The sequence below is a fragment of the Camelus dromedarius genome, chromosome 6, assembly GCF_036321535.1.
Source record: "Camelus dromedarius isolate mCamDro1 chromosome 6, mCamDro1.pat, whole genome shotgun sequence".
NCBI lineage: Eukaryota > Metazoa > Chordata > Mammalia > Artiodactyla > Camelidae > Camelus > Camelus dromedarius.
In genome coordinates this window covers 18,132,585-18,145,610 of record NC_087441.1, presented here as the reverse complement: position 1 = coordinate 18,145,610, position 13,026 = coordinate 18,132,585, and the positions used below count along the sequence as shown (strand labels likewise).

The window sequence follows — 13,026 nt, the reverse complement described above, 5'->3', positions numbered from 1 at the left end:
GTTATATTAAAGAGATTTTGTCTACTACCCTTCACAGCAAGATAAGAAATATTGACCAGAGGGATCTATTGCATAGCATGCTGGCCAAGGAGTTAGGTGACGTTCCATTCTCAGCACTACAACAAATGTGCTTCCTGACCTTGGGTAAATATCTTAACTTCCTTTTATTTTCAGAATCTCTGTTCCATCGACGTTTGGATTATTTTCTTTATGGGTAGCCATTGCCATGGGCCTTTCTTCAAGTGCTCTCATTTCCTAATGAAAATGAAAAACGTACAAATGTTTTTGCTCAGATATGTCTACCAAGTTCAAGAGGCTCTAAGTCTAAATCTGTAAAATGAAAATAGTTCCATTAATTAAGATAACCAGTGCAATCAGCATCAATTCCAAAACTCCATAATGAAACCTGTGGAACGATCCAGTTTTAAAATGATGAGTTTAGATGTTCCTTGTTTCAACAGAGACAGTCTTCAAAGTGAACAGACTTTAGAGAAAAGGGGAAAAGAATGGATAGGTATTGAATAGAACATCACAGACAGGTATACATGAAAAACAAATGGAATATAATGTAGGGGAAATAATACGTATTTTATGTATAGTTTACATAAAAGTCAGATGGAGCAGAGGAAAATGTGGAGCTATGATGCAGCCTCAGTCACAGCCTTATCTGACCATGCAGGGTGTCCCTGGGCCAAAATGTCCTTGGGATATAAATATCCTTAGAGTACAAAGGTAAATTACCAGGCTATATTGACTTGGTGCAAATATTTTTATGGCAAATATTCTTTTAGTCGTTTCCTTACCATGCGTCTTTATATGATCACTCGTTTGCCTTCTACATGTGGCTAAATCATCCTCATTTCTAAGTTTATCTACAATTAGAACAATATATTAACATATCGAGCAGGAAACCAGTTTCTCATGAGTCTAGAGAACTACTTGGGCTGCAAAAATTGTTTCTGTGCCTCCATTAGAGGACTCCTCCAGCACCATATAGCAGAGGCCCCTTGGCCCTTGCTCAGTCTTCACAGAAGCCTTCTCCACTCTGACCTAGTCCATGATCGATGAGGCAGAAGGTAATCTTGAACTCTTTCTTTAGCTGTAATTATATTTAGGATCGACGTGCACATCTGTACAGCTAATAGACCTAGGTCTATAGCTGTTCTCTCCATCTGCCTAGCTATTTACCTATTGCCCTTTCTGAAACAGTTGCATTAAAATTGATGGCAAAACTTAGCTGCAGATAAAGATGGCAAGTTATCTTGGAGCATACTATCTTTCTTTAGAAGGGAACCAATCACCCATAGTCATATAATTATGGAAAGAATATTCACTTTCTAGTGTTGGAGAAGCTGGGATATGGTAAAGTAATCCAAATGCAAATGCCTCAGACTGTATCATTACGTATTCCTTATGTCATACAAAGTCCTCTCAGAGTAGGAGGGTACTGTGAAGGACAGAGTGGAGAGTGAGGTGACCTCTTCTCTCCCACCAGAAACCTTCAGAAGTCAGGCAAGGACCAAGAGCCCATCAAGGGTATTTAGAGAGTAATCACAGTTGAGGGAGGTGTGGTTTTGAAGCTGCAGCTGATCTGCATAAGGTAAGAACACAGACTGAGTGATGGCTGTATGAGAGGTCAAGAGCCTGGGCACGAGGGAATGGAAAAGACAGCTGGAAGAGGGGATACATGGCCACAGTGACAGACTGATGGAATTCTCAGAACACTGGGTCTTCTGTCTTGTAGATGGGCACTTTCAAGGGACTAGACGTGTGGATCTGCTCACTTTACTTCATACTCCTTTTACTCTGCTGTGATTTGCTCTGATGGTTTGGAGAGATGGAGTTGTAAACAAAACAAGAATATTTTCCTTGCATATTGGCTATATACAGCTTGATTTGCTATATTTTAAGGTATGACAAATGCATTGAATAGCTTTATTGCCTTTATTTTTTAAAACAATGTAATCATTATTGTGTGGATAAAGGGATTCTGTGTGTTGCCAAGGCGCTAAGGGCTTTGTAGAGTGCCACTTAAATGCTGAAGAATAAGCATTAGTGTAAGGAAGCTCAGCAGCCTAGAGAGAATAAATGATAACTGCTGATCCCCACATCTTATAGGTGAGGAGATGAGCTTAGAGGCATTAAATAGCTCATCCTAGGTCTCACTTCTGATAAGACAAATTCTCTTCTTCTTGATTCCAAACCTCAGGGTTTGAACCACTATGCTCAAAAATTGTTCAATAAATGTTGCACAGAGGGAACGTGTTCCCAAAGTTGCTGTTAAAGAAATTCAGAGGTCCTCTAAGGCAGGAATAGCCTCACAGTCTCACAATCTTGTCTTCAGCTTTCTTCCTCATTCCTATTTTCATGGGGCCAGTGGGTAAGGACACAACAGAGGAATAGAATCCATTCAAAAGCTCCCCCCAAAAACCGCTGTCTATCTTCTATTACTATTTATAGTTAATGCTGTTAAGAGGATCATTAATTAAAAACAATATTTTATATTTATGTGGTCGTTTGCAATTTATAAAATGTTTTCACGGACATTATCTCTTCTTTCATTTGAGTATGTTTCAATCCTGAGAAATTTATCAGTTCAGCTCTATCTGCATAATTCCAAATGTTGAGTAAGATGTTTGGGGAGGGAGGAAATGTGAAAACTGGTCATTCAACCATGGCTGGATGTTTTGCATCCTGGTGATTTAACTGTCAGACGATTGATTGATCTTTTTCCCATTCTATCGGGATATTATGTTACAAGCCTCGATCTAACCTTTTAAAAAAGAAAAAAAACCTAAAAAATATATTCAGTATTTTTCATCTGGCAGTCTTCCCAAATATTTTAAATGTATTTTCTTTACTAGCATCATAAGTTAAAGTAGGCTGTTGAACAACAGTATTTCATTCAGTTACTTCTTTTTCTTTATTCCTACCTGCCTTTTGAAAAATTCATTTATTCATCTTTGAAGATTCATACCAATATAAACACACACGAACACACACACACACACACACACACACTCCTAGCATCAAAATATATGAAAGTTTGGGTTAGTAACATTCCATATGATTCATTGACAAATACTCACATAGAAATTATGAGCTCTGAATTATTAAAATTAAGGTCGCTAATTGACATACTAGTTGATTAATCAGACTACAGTTCATTTTATCATTGTACCATTAAGCATATTTAATTGTATTTGGTTATGAGAATTGCAAAGTTAAGTGGCTGGAAATTAAATAAGGAATGTATAGTCTTTCCCTTAGTTTTCAACAAACTGACTTAATCCCTCTGTTCTCATCAATTGGAGCTTCTCAAAAATTAGTTATTTCTCTAATATCTTAGAAGGCCATTTGTGAAAATCAAAGCATATTGAGTTGCCATACATTGAAGTATACCTGGATGTAAGTGTTAGAAAAACACGCTTGTTAATAAACTATTATGCTTCCTTTATTATTGTCCTTACTCAGTGGTTAACATAAAAGTTATGACACCCACTATGGGTCTTTTTTCTTCTAATTCCCAGGAGAATTAGAGCTAAGTATTGCCTTTATTCCCAACAGCTGCTATCCTTGGTGCTGACCTTGGACAAGGTTCTTTGACTAAGTATCCCTTCTTAGTGTGTATCCCCTCTTAGTGTGTATCCCCTCTTAGTGTGTATCCCCTCTTAGTGTGCTTAGTGTGTATTCTCTATGTTATAAAAGCAGGTGGTTAGATTTTTTTTTTTAAATCCCACTATCTCAAGAGCAAATCCCTGTCCCAGTTAATTCCTGCTACATGTGTAGGCCCCTGAATTTCCACATGGTTAAGTCCTTGATGAATCATTGTGCCTTTGTGAATGAGGATCTGTTCACCCTGGGCGTTGCCCTCACAGGTGTTGTCATGGCCTCACAGAGTCCTTGGGAGTTGGTCACACCATGCAGTCTCTGTAGCTGTCCTCACAGATCTCTTCTTAGAGGCAAACACCTGCCTGAACACAAGAGTGGCATCTGATGTCCCTGCAATAAGGTACTTGTTCAAGAAATGCTTCTCTCAAAACATGGCCCAAATATTAACTATTCAACCAGTTTTGTATACCATACACTTCATCTCATGGTGTGCCAACTGTTTGCCATTATGTCCCACCCCATCACATCACATCACATCACATCGCCTTTGGAACTGCAGTGCTCTTCTGGGTTGTAAGTGAGTTCAGTCATTCACTATATCTGAATTACAACCTCAGAGCTAGCCTCCTTTCCACCAGGTGTGGTGAAGTTGGGTGTTTTATCCCCAAAGATCTCCACTCTCATTATTTGGAAGTTGATATGAGGCCTTGCTTGTGACCTATTCTCCCAATATCAGGCACCAAAAAGCCACTGACATTATGACGTAGGACTTTTGAGAGCAGTAACAGCATAAACCCTATCTCAATTTAAGCTGAATACTAGCAATCTCTTAAGTGTACACACGTGACAAATCCTGTGCTCGGTACTCCTAAGAGTGAACACTGGGAAGGGGAGACTTCTTGAAATCAGCCCAGCCAAGAGAGGATACAGAGGTCGGATTTAGGCTGGAAGGACCTGTCCTAGAAGTCTGTTTGATAGTTCATGTTTTCTGAATGCATGGGTATTTGAAAATACAAGTGTGGCCATCAATTCTAGCAAACAGGTGGAAGAGTTTTCTTGAAGTACGGCAATTCCTGGCCTGGGGAGCAGGAAGCCAAGTTTCTTTTTTCGTTTTCTTCTTCATTTTTTTTTTTTTTTGGGAAGCCAAATTTCTATTCCTGTTTTTTATCTCTTCTAACACTGTATCATCACAGTTAGTCAAAGTATAGCTTGAAGTTATTACAGTACTGAAGATTGAGACTTTTGATTGTCTGTAAGGAAGTTACATTTTGAATAGAAAAATGGGAAGACATACAACAGAAAGGAAAAATTGTATAGCGTGCAGGGATCTTAGAAATAACCCACAGAGAAAATAATTGGTCTACAGATATGCTTTGAAGGATGTCAAAGATTTTTTTTTAATTGAAAGTTAAGAACTCTCTCATGACAGAGATTACAAAGCAAACATTATTATTGTGCCAACAATTCTAAAAAATTCAGAAGTCTGAATTCACACAGTATCATTGCCAGGGGAAGAGAAATCCCAATGTTAAAGAATTTCACTGCAAGTGTGGGTTTGCTAATTATTTCACTAGCCAATTAAAGAAAACTGGCAATTAGGAAGAGATTATAAATAAAATCAATGTAAGAAATGGTAAAATAAGAAAAGGAAGGGGAAAATGGAATGATTTTTAAATTTATATGACTACTTATAAAGGATACATTTGCTGCTCTTAGAAGAACATAAAATGTATTTTTTCTTTTGCTTTTCGTAGACCCTAAGTTTTACAGAATCTGCCACTTTGTTTTCTTTTTTATACGTTATCACCTGCCAGTGTTAAATGAAACTTGTCTGTCTTTAATTGTTTATAGCTTTTGTCATTTTAGTCTTATTAATTCTGTTATAGCATCAACTGTTTTTTTTTAATACTAAATAACTACCCAGAAATGAGCAGGCAAAAGCAAGCCTGCAGAAATGAACAACTTGGAATTTATTATCTATCTCCTTTCTGATGCAAGTGAATATGTTTTTGTCCTGATTATTTTCCCAAGGGCATCCCTAAAATGTTTCCTATTTAATCTTGACTTTCACAAATTCTTTTGTACCCACTGTCTAATACTAAATTGGGAAGGTGGGTGGAATATAAGTAGAGGAATCAAACAGAGCTAGGTTCATACTCCAGCTCTGCCACCAAGAGTCAGTCTAGATAAATCATTTACTGCTCAGAGGCCCAGCATCCTCATCTGTAAAGGTGGGTGACAATGTCTGGTTGGTACCAGTGTTGTGAAATTGAGTTGATGTTCTCAGTGCCTTGCACAGACTTGGCACCTATTAATGGCAGATCATGGAGGACAAGTGGAAAGAGTTTGTTTCCCCAGACACATTTACCGAGTTTCTTTCTAACCAGTCTCTTCTCGGCCTGATCTCTCTTTCCTTTTAAATGAATGCTTCTGTGTAGGAAGGTACATGTACTTGGTTAGTAAACAAATGGATAAATGAAAATGTTCCAGCTATTACATTACCTGGAGTTCTCAGTGACTCCTTTCTCAAATTCTTTGTCTCTAGCTTTCTGTATCCATCCCTCTGCCTACCTTCTCCATTTGGACAAAGATCAAGCATACATTCTTATACGGGTCACTAGTTCTTAAATTACTTATGCATACTCCATGTGAGAGCATAAAAATGTCTTTCTTGAGGCCTTAACTGTTTTTAAAAGAGCTATTATTATCCTCAGTGATTCTTTGATTGTGTCAGGGTCTTTGAGCAATGAGATAATAAATGTAAAATACCCGGGAGATCATGATACAGGGTAAAAACTCAGGTGAAATTGAGTTAAGGTCCTTTCTCAATGTCCTCACTTTTACTCTACTATAGCAGTTACTATTTTGTAATAGATTTTTTGGCTTAATCTCCTCTAATAGATTGTGAGTTCTTCTAGGGCAGAGTCTTTGCATTTAAAGAACCCAACACATAGTTCAGGTTATAGTGGGCTTTCATTACAAATTTGTTGACTGAATAGAATAGTTTTCCCATGTTTTAATTAATATTTCTTCACTAATTTTACTAAGAAAACTTTAACAATAATAGAATTTAATTTTATGGTAAATAAAATCACCCTGACTCTTACCATACTTTTAAAAACCTAAGAGTTGGAACACATGGCTGTTCAACTTAAACTGATAAATCTCACTCATATAAGAAGGTGAAAAGAGCCTTTCCAACCCGGCCCAGCAGGATGGCTCCCGCAAAGAAGGGTGGCAAGAAGAAGGGCCAGTCCAGCATCAACGAGGTGGTGACCAGAGACTACACTGTCAGCATTCACAAGCACATCCATGGAGTGGGTTTCAAGAAGCGTGCGCCTCGGGCACTCAAAGAAATCTGGAAATTTGCCATGAAGAAGATGGGAGCTCCAGATGTGCACATTGACACAAGGCTCAACAAAGCTGTCTGGGCCAATGGGAAAAGGAACGGTCCCATACCCTATCCATGTGCGATTGTCCAAAAACATAATGAAGATGAAGATTTGCCAAACAAGCGCCATACATTGATTACCTATGTACCCGTCACCACTTTCAAAAATCTACAGACAGTTAATATGGATGAGAACTAACTGCTGATTGTCTATAAATAAAGTTGTAGAACCGCCAAAAAAAAAAAAAAAAAAAAGCGAAAAGAGACATTCATTCTGAGCCTAAAATGCTTCACATAACAAAGTAAAGGAGCAGTCATCTCGCCACGCCCAGCCTGAAAGAAAGCTCATTTATGTGTAGTCAGGTTCAAAGCCCTAGGACCAAAGATTGCCAGCATTCCTTCCACGGAGATCACTGCCTGGGAAGGAAGCATGTGCACTCAGATACTCTCGTGATGCCAGGGAGTGAAGACGGGAAAGTCAGCAATTCTCAAGTGAACTAGTTAAGGGAACTTAGGTAGAAAGTTAGGTTCAAGAATCTCTAGGGGCCTGAAGCAAGCCAGTTGGAATTAAGAGACCCCATCTTCTTGGCAAGGAAGCAGAGCCTCTGCCTTCTCACTCAGGTCAGTGGTCCTCAACAAGTAGATTCCCTCTCTCAGAAATCAAATTTTAACCAAATGCATCAAATTTTGTAACATTATTAGCTGGCAACAGTGCCCACTGCCAAATAAATGAACAAACAGGTTGTTCCTGGGGATCCCTTCCCTACTTATAATGCCATGGAACAGATGAAAATGTATTTAAATAAAACTTATTTGAGAATGAGTTTTAAAACTATACAAACAAGCTATTTCTGTGATAACTGGCAGATGAACAGTTATGACAATGTTTTCCAGATTTGTTTCCTTGCCTACAATAAATTTTGTTCCATGACAATTCCTGATGAACAAAAACCACTTCCTGACTGTGTGGGAATCACTCTCTGTCATGAAGGCAGTGTTTTCTTTTCTTCTGATTTTATTTATTGCAAACATAATATTGTCAAAACAGAAAAGGATGCTATCCAGTTTACCTTTGTAGTAAGTCTATATTTGGGTTTTCAAAAGTTCGTAATGTGCGTTTTGGGGGGGTGCCTAAAGCACCAGTTGTTGAAAGATAGGTGATTAATGGTTCCAACAGAAGAAGGGGTGAACTGAGAAATGTTTCAGAGTAGGGCTGTGAGGAAATAGCTTCCCTCTTTCACTTTGTAAAGAAAAATGCTTTGAAATCTTTGTTTCCTGATGGGCAAGGAAGGTTACCAAGTATAAAGCTAAACTTTTAAAATGTTTCTGTTGGGAGGCGGTAACCTGATGCTCGTGAATGCTCATGCCAGGAAAGATGGTGTATTCTTCCAACATTTACTGAGCATCTGCTCTGTTCTAAGCATTTTAGCCTCTGTGAACACATAACCTTGTGGTTCTGCAAACAAACACTGACAGTGAACCACAATGTGGGCAATAAAAGAGGTACATACAAAGTGCATGAAATCACAGAGACATTAACACAAGTTTGCCCAGAGTAATCAGAAAAGATGTCACTGGAGTTTTTGACTCACTGCTTTTTTCCTGTGATATCCTAACAGACTGGCCTGAACTCATATGTGTTCTGTCACCACCAAAACTACCTCCCCACACTCACCCCACTCCACCCTCCCCACACTCAATGCCTGGACCAGTTCTGTGTGAGGCATTGTGGTGAATTTCTCTCCCTGCCCTTTGTTTTTCCTTGAGCTCACTGGTCCTCACTGTCAGAGTGACTGGATACCTAACTCTTAGGTTAGTTTTTGGGCCTAAAATGAGGGACCACACTGGTTGTAAGCCTGCTTTTAGTGAAGGCCATAGGCCAAATACCGTCGATAAGTCTTTCTAGTTCATGTGCGGTCTAGCCCAGACCCTAGCCATTTGAAACCAAACCATTTTATTCATTCATTCAAGAGATATTTTCTGAGCTTTACCAGGGCTGGGCTATATTCCAGGAGCTGAGAATTAAGTAGTAGAACTAACTGAGAAAGTCTTCACCTTCATAGGAAATTGAGGTGGAGAGACGTGTATTTATTTGCTGAAGGCCAAGTTGAAAGTCACTGCCAGAATCAAGCTTAGCCCTCAGGTTTCTTGACACCTAGAAATCAGGCAGGTAGGTTTTTACTGTTATAGTTTTGCTACTTACGTGTTGACCTTGAATGCTGAGGATTCTGAATGTGTGTGAGAGTGTGTGTGTGTGTGTGTGTATGTGTGTGTGTGTGTGCATGCACGTGAGAGAGAGAGACTGAACACACAGAAGCACCTGTGGTACTGCCCAGCGTACCATCCTGCCAGCATCTTCACTTCATTTAGTGTGTTGCTTGCCATGACCAAATATATAGTCTATGTCCTCAATAATTTTATTCTCTTCAGGTAAATTTTAGATTGTTTCTGAGCATGGTAAGTTCTCAATAAATATTTATAGAATGACAACATGAAATGTGAAATGCCTGCTGAACAATTTACTCTATTAATGGTGCAGAAACGCAGCAAGATAAACAATTCACAAATGGAGAAGAATCCCAGAAGGAGGATGATATGAGAGAGTCAACACTCTAATTTGAAAATGTTCTATTTCCACAATAGGCTCCCTTCTAGTTTCTTCACCTAGGGTCAGTTATTGAATTGGTTTGGCATAAATTGCCATCGTTCTCACACGCATTTGCAAATTTAGCCAGGCTTTCTGGAAGGCTGCCAGTGGTCACTTTGCGCAGCAGGCGCACTCTCACCCCAGTGCCTGAACTGTGACACAGCGGGTGACACGATCACTTCAGCTGCTCAGCAATCAGTGTGACTTCCTCTTTGCCATCAGTGCTGATTGGGATAGTGGTCGAAATGACCAGAACACACACAAATGCTCGGCCCAAGTTTGGGTATATTTTCCCCCTCCACCTGCCTCTCAAAGCCTCTTTGTTATTAATAATTAACCTTATTTATAACCTGAGAGATTTCATGTGAGTTAAAGTAAAATATTTCATTCTGTTTGCTAAAATAAGCATGATTTTTGAATTTCTAACATACTCTTTATGGCATTTTTCCTCCCCTTGCCATGGTTCTGGGGCTAAATTATTTCTGTTTGTCTTATTTCTCTGGGGCCTGTTTTACTGGTAAGGAGGCAAGCTTCGGCTCTGACATCCATACTGTGTATTCCAGCCACAGTGAAAATTGTATCTAATTTATTCTCTGAAATGTTGAGAACAATATTGGGGAAGAAGCTAGAAATCAAAAAGTAATAAGGTTTGAGGAACAATTCTGCCACAGCTGTCAGAATGCTTTTAAAAGACAGTCTCTCTTCATCTGAATCAGCCATTTCAATGTTGGGAGAAAGAAAAAGATAAGGGACTTTTCCTGTTCTTTGCTTCCCAGTGACTGAAAGGAAACTCAGGAAAGAGAGAGACTGAGGCACCAGCGCTAAGGGTAAATGTGCCTGGGTCGTTTGCAATAAGTCTTATCTTGTGTCTGAAAGATTGGTTGTTCTCTTGAAAATCTGGGTCTGGGCCCGCCCCATCCCACATCCTACCAGGGAGCAGCAGATCGACCTCATGCCTGCCTGCCTCCCTGGAAGGATGCTCTTGAAATAGTTTGCTGTGATTAACAGCTCCTGGAGTAACATGTTTTGTACATTGTTAGTTCTTTTGATAAAACAGCACTGTGCTAAAGACTCTTTATGAATCCTAAAGTCTGTGCAAGAGTCAGTAGTAACTTTTAATTTAGTATCATTTTATTTGTTTTACAGACAGACCTCATTTTATTTTGCTTCACTTTATTGCACTTCGCAGATACTGTGGTTTTTTTTTTACAAATTGGCAACTCTGAGTAGAGCGAGTCTATCGGTGCCATTTTCCCAGCAGCATTCGCTTACTTCCTGTCTGTGTCACATTTTAGTACTTCTCACGATATTTCAAACTTTTTCATTATTATTATATTTTTAATGGTGATCTGGGATTTTTGCCAAAGTGATTTTTGATGTTTCTATTGTCATTGTGTTATTATTTTTTAGCACTAAATTATTTCTAAATTAAGGTATGTACTTTTTTAGACATAATACTATTGTACAGTCACTCAATAGTCTACAGTGTAGTGTCAACCTAACTTTTATATGCACTGGGAAATCAAAAAATTGATGCCACTTGCTTTATTGTGATACTCACTTTGTTGCAGTGGTCTGGAACCAAGCCTGCAGTATCTCCGAGGTATGTATGCCTGAATATGTTTATATGTTTTTAGTTATATGTTAATATTATTTATTTTATATATTTATATTTATTTATAGTTATTGTTTAATGAATCTATATATTTATTAATATATTTTTATATTAAAACATAAATACTTCACAGAATTTGGGTAATTTTATTTTAGATTCTCTAGGGGCAGAGCCAGAAACAAGGATTTGGATACAAATAGTTTCTTTGCAGGAGGAGCCTAGGAAATACTGACAAAGGAGTGGAAAAAGAGATATGGGATGAAGAGGAAGTCGCTCTTAGGGCTCAGTCCCTCAGGTAGTCTCTAAGCCATTTGTAATGCATGGCTCAGGGTTCCCCGATCCCTAGGTGAGGAAGCTGGCATGTTTATCCACCACCATCTATTCCATCATTGGTTGGGGCCTGCTGCCAGGGGAGTTAGCACCAAGGACATTTGGGCCTGGATTTTCTCCAGACAGAACACACTCTTTCTCCAGAGAAAGCCCTTGAGCAAAAAGTAAGAAGTTGGCAGTAAGAAGCTGTGGGCATCCCCAGGAGCGGGGAGCGCTGGAGAGAGAGGGGCAGGGCATCAGAGGCATCTGCTGTCGTGCACCGGGTCCACCTCCTGTGTGGAGAGAGGTGATAACTGAAGAGCACAGGAAATGAAGGATGAGGATTTGGTCAGCGGACTCCGGGGACTGGGCAATTGCTCCTCTTGTCTTCTGTCTTCTCTAGTGATTTTTAAAAGTGTTTTCCAAAAAGAAAGAAAAAAACCTTGGAGCATTGCATGTAAATAAGAGGAACACAAAAGCATTCTCCCCAGCTTCCAGTTCTGCTGCTTTCTTTAACAGTCCAGCCCTAGCTCATGGCAATAATAACTTACTGTTTTCTATCCTATTAGTTTGCAAAGTGTTCTCACTCTTATTAGCTCATTTGACCTTGTGGCACTGACAGGCCATATGCATCTACATTTTTACAAGAAGCAGCTAAAAGTACATAGTTATTAAATGAATTGCTCAATAGAGCCAGGGATAAAACCTAGGTCCCAATAAATATTTATTAAAGGTCTATATTCCAGAAACTACTCAGTTTGGGGGCCATGAAGATTAATTAGACATGGCCCTCATCCTTGAGGAAGTCATGGGCCACTGAGAGAAACAGATATAAAAGAATTCAATAATACTACAATGTGGTAGTCACTAAAACAGATTTTAACAAAATACCGTGAGCATACAGAAGAATGAACAGGTCAGTCTTCCCAGAGGAGCTGGGTGGGTGTTATTGTCGAGATGGGAGGTGGTAGTATGGGAACAAACAACTCTAAACTTAGGGCCTTAACACAACAAGGATTTATTTCTTACTCTTTCTTTTTAGTTTTTACTATGTATTTTTTTAATTTTTAAAATTCTGTAGTGCTTTACAATTCTCAGAAGTTTCACGCACACATGACTTCATATAATCCCATAATAACCCTTTTTTCTTCTACCACTATATTGCCCCTTTCCCCTTCCCTCTCCCCACTGATAACCACTAGTTTGTTCTCTGTATCTGAGTCTGCTTCTTTTTTGTTTTATTCACTAGTTTGTTGTATTTTTTTTTTTTTAGATTTCACATGTAAGTGATTGCCTTTCTCTGTCTGACTTATTTCACTTAGCATAATGCCCCCCCCCAGTCCATCCACATCCTGAAAATGGCAAAATTTCATTCTTTTTATGGCTGAGTAATATTCCATTGTATGTATATACCACATCTTCTTTACCTGTTCATCTGTTGGTGGACATTTA

General features: G+C 38.9%; 1 protein-coding gene across 1 annotated transcript; it reads left to right on the top strand.

Annotated features, from left to right (window-relative positions):
- Window positions 1–6,827: 6,827 nt before the first annotated feature.
- On the top strand, window positions 6,828–7,232 carry LOC105092071 (large ribosomal subunit protein eL31-like). The gene has a single exon (XM_064487111.1). The coding sequence runs from the start codon at window positions 6,828–6,830 to the stop codon at window positions 7,200–7,202; it is 375 nt and encodes a 124-aa protein (XP_064343181.1). The 3' UTR covers window positions 7,203–7,232.
- The last annotated feature ends 5,794 nt before the right edge of the window (window positions 7,233–13,026 follow it).

Bases quoted from the DNA above. Each gene is read 5' to 3' on its own strand.
- LOC105092071 (XM_064487111.1), top strand. From the start codon at position 6,828: ATGGCTCCCGCAAAGAAGGGTGGCAAGAAGAAGGGCCAGTCCAGCATC.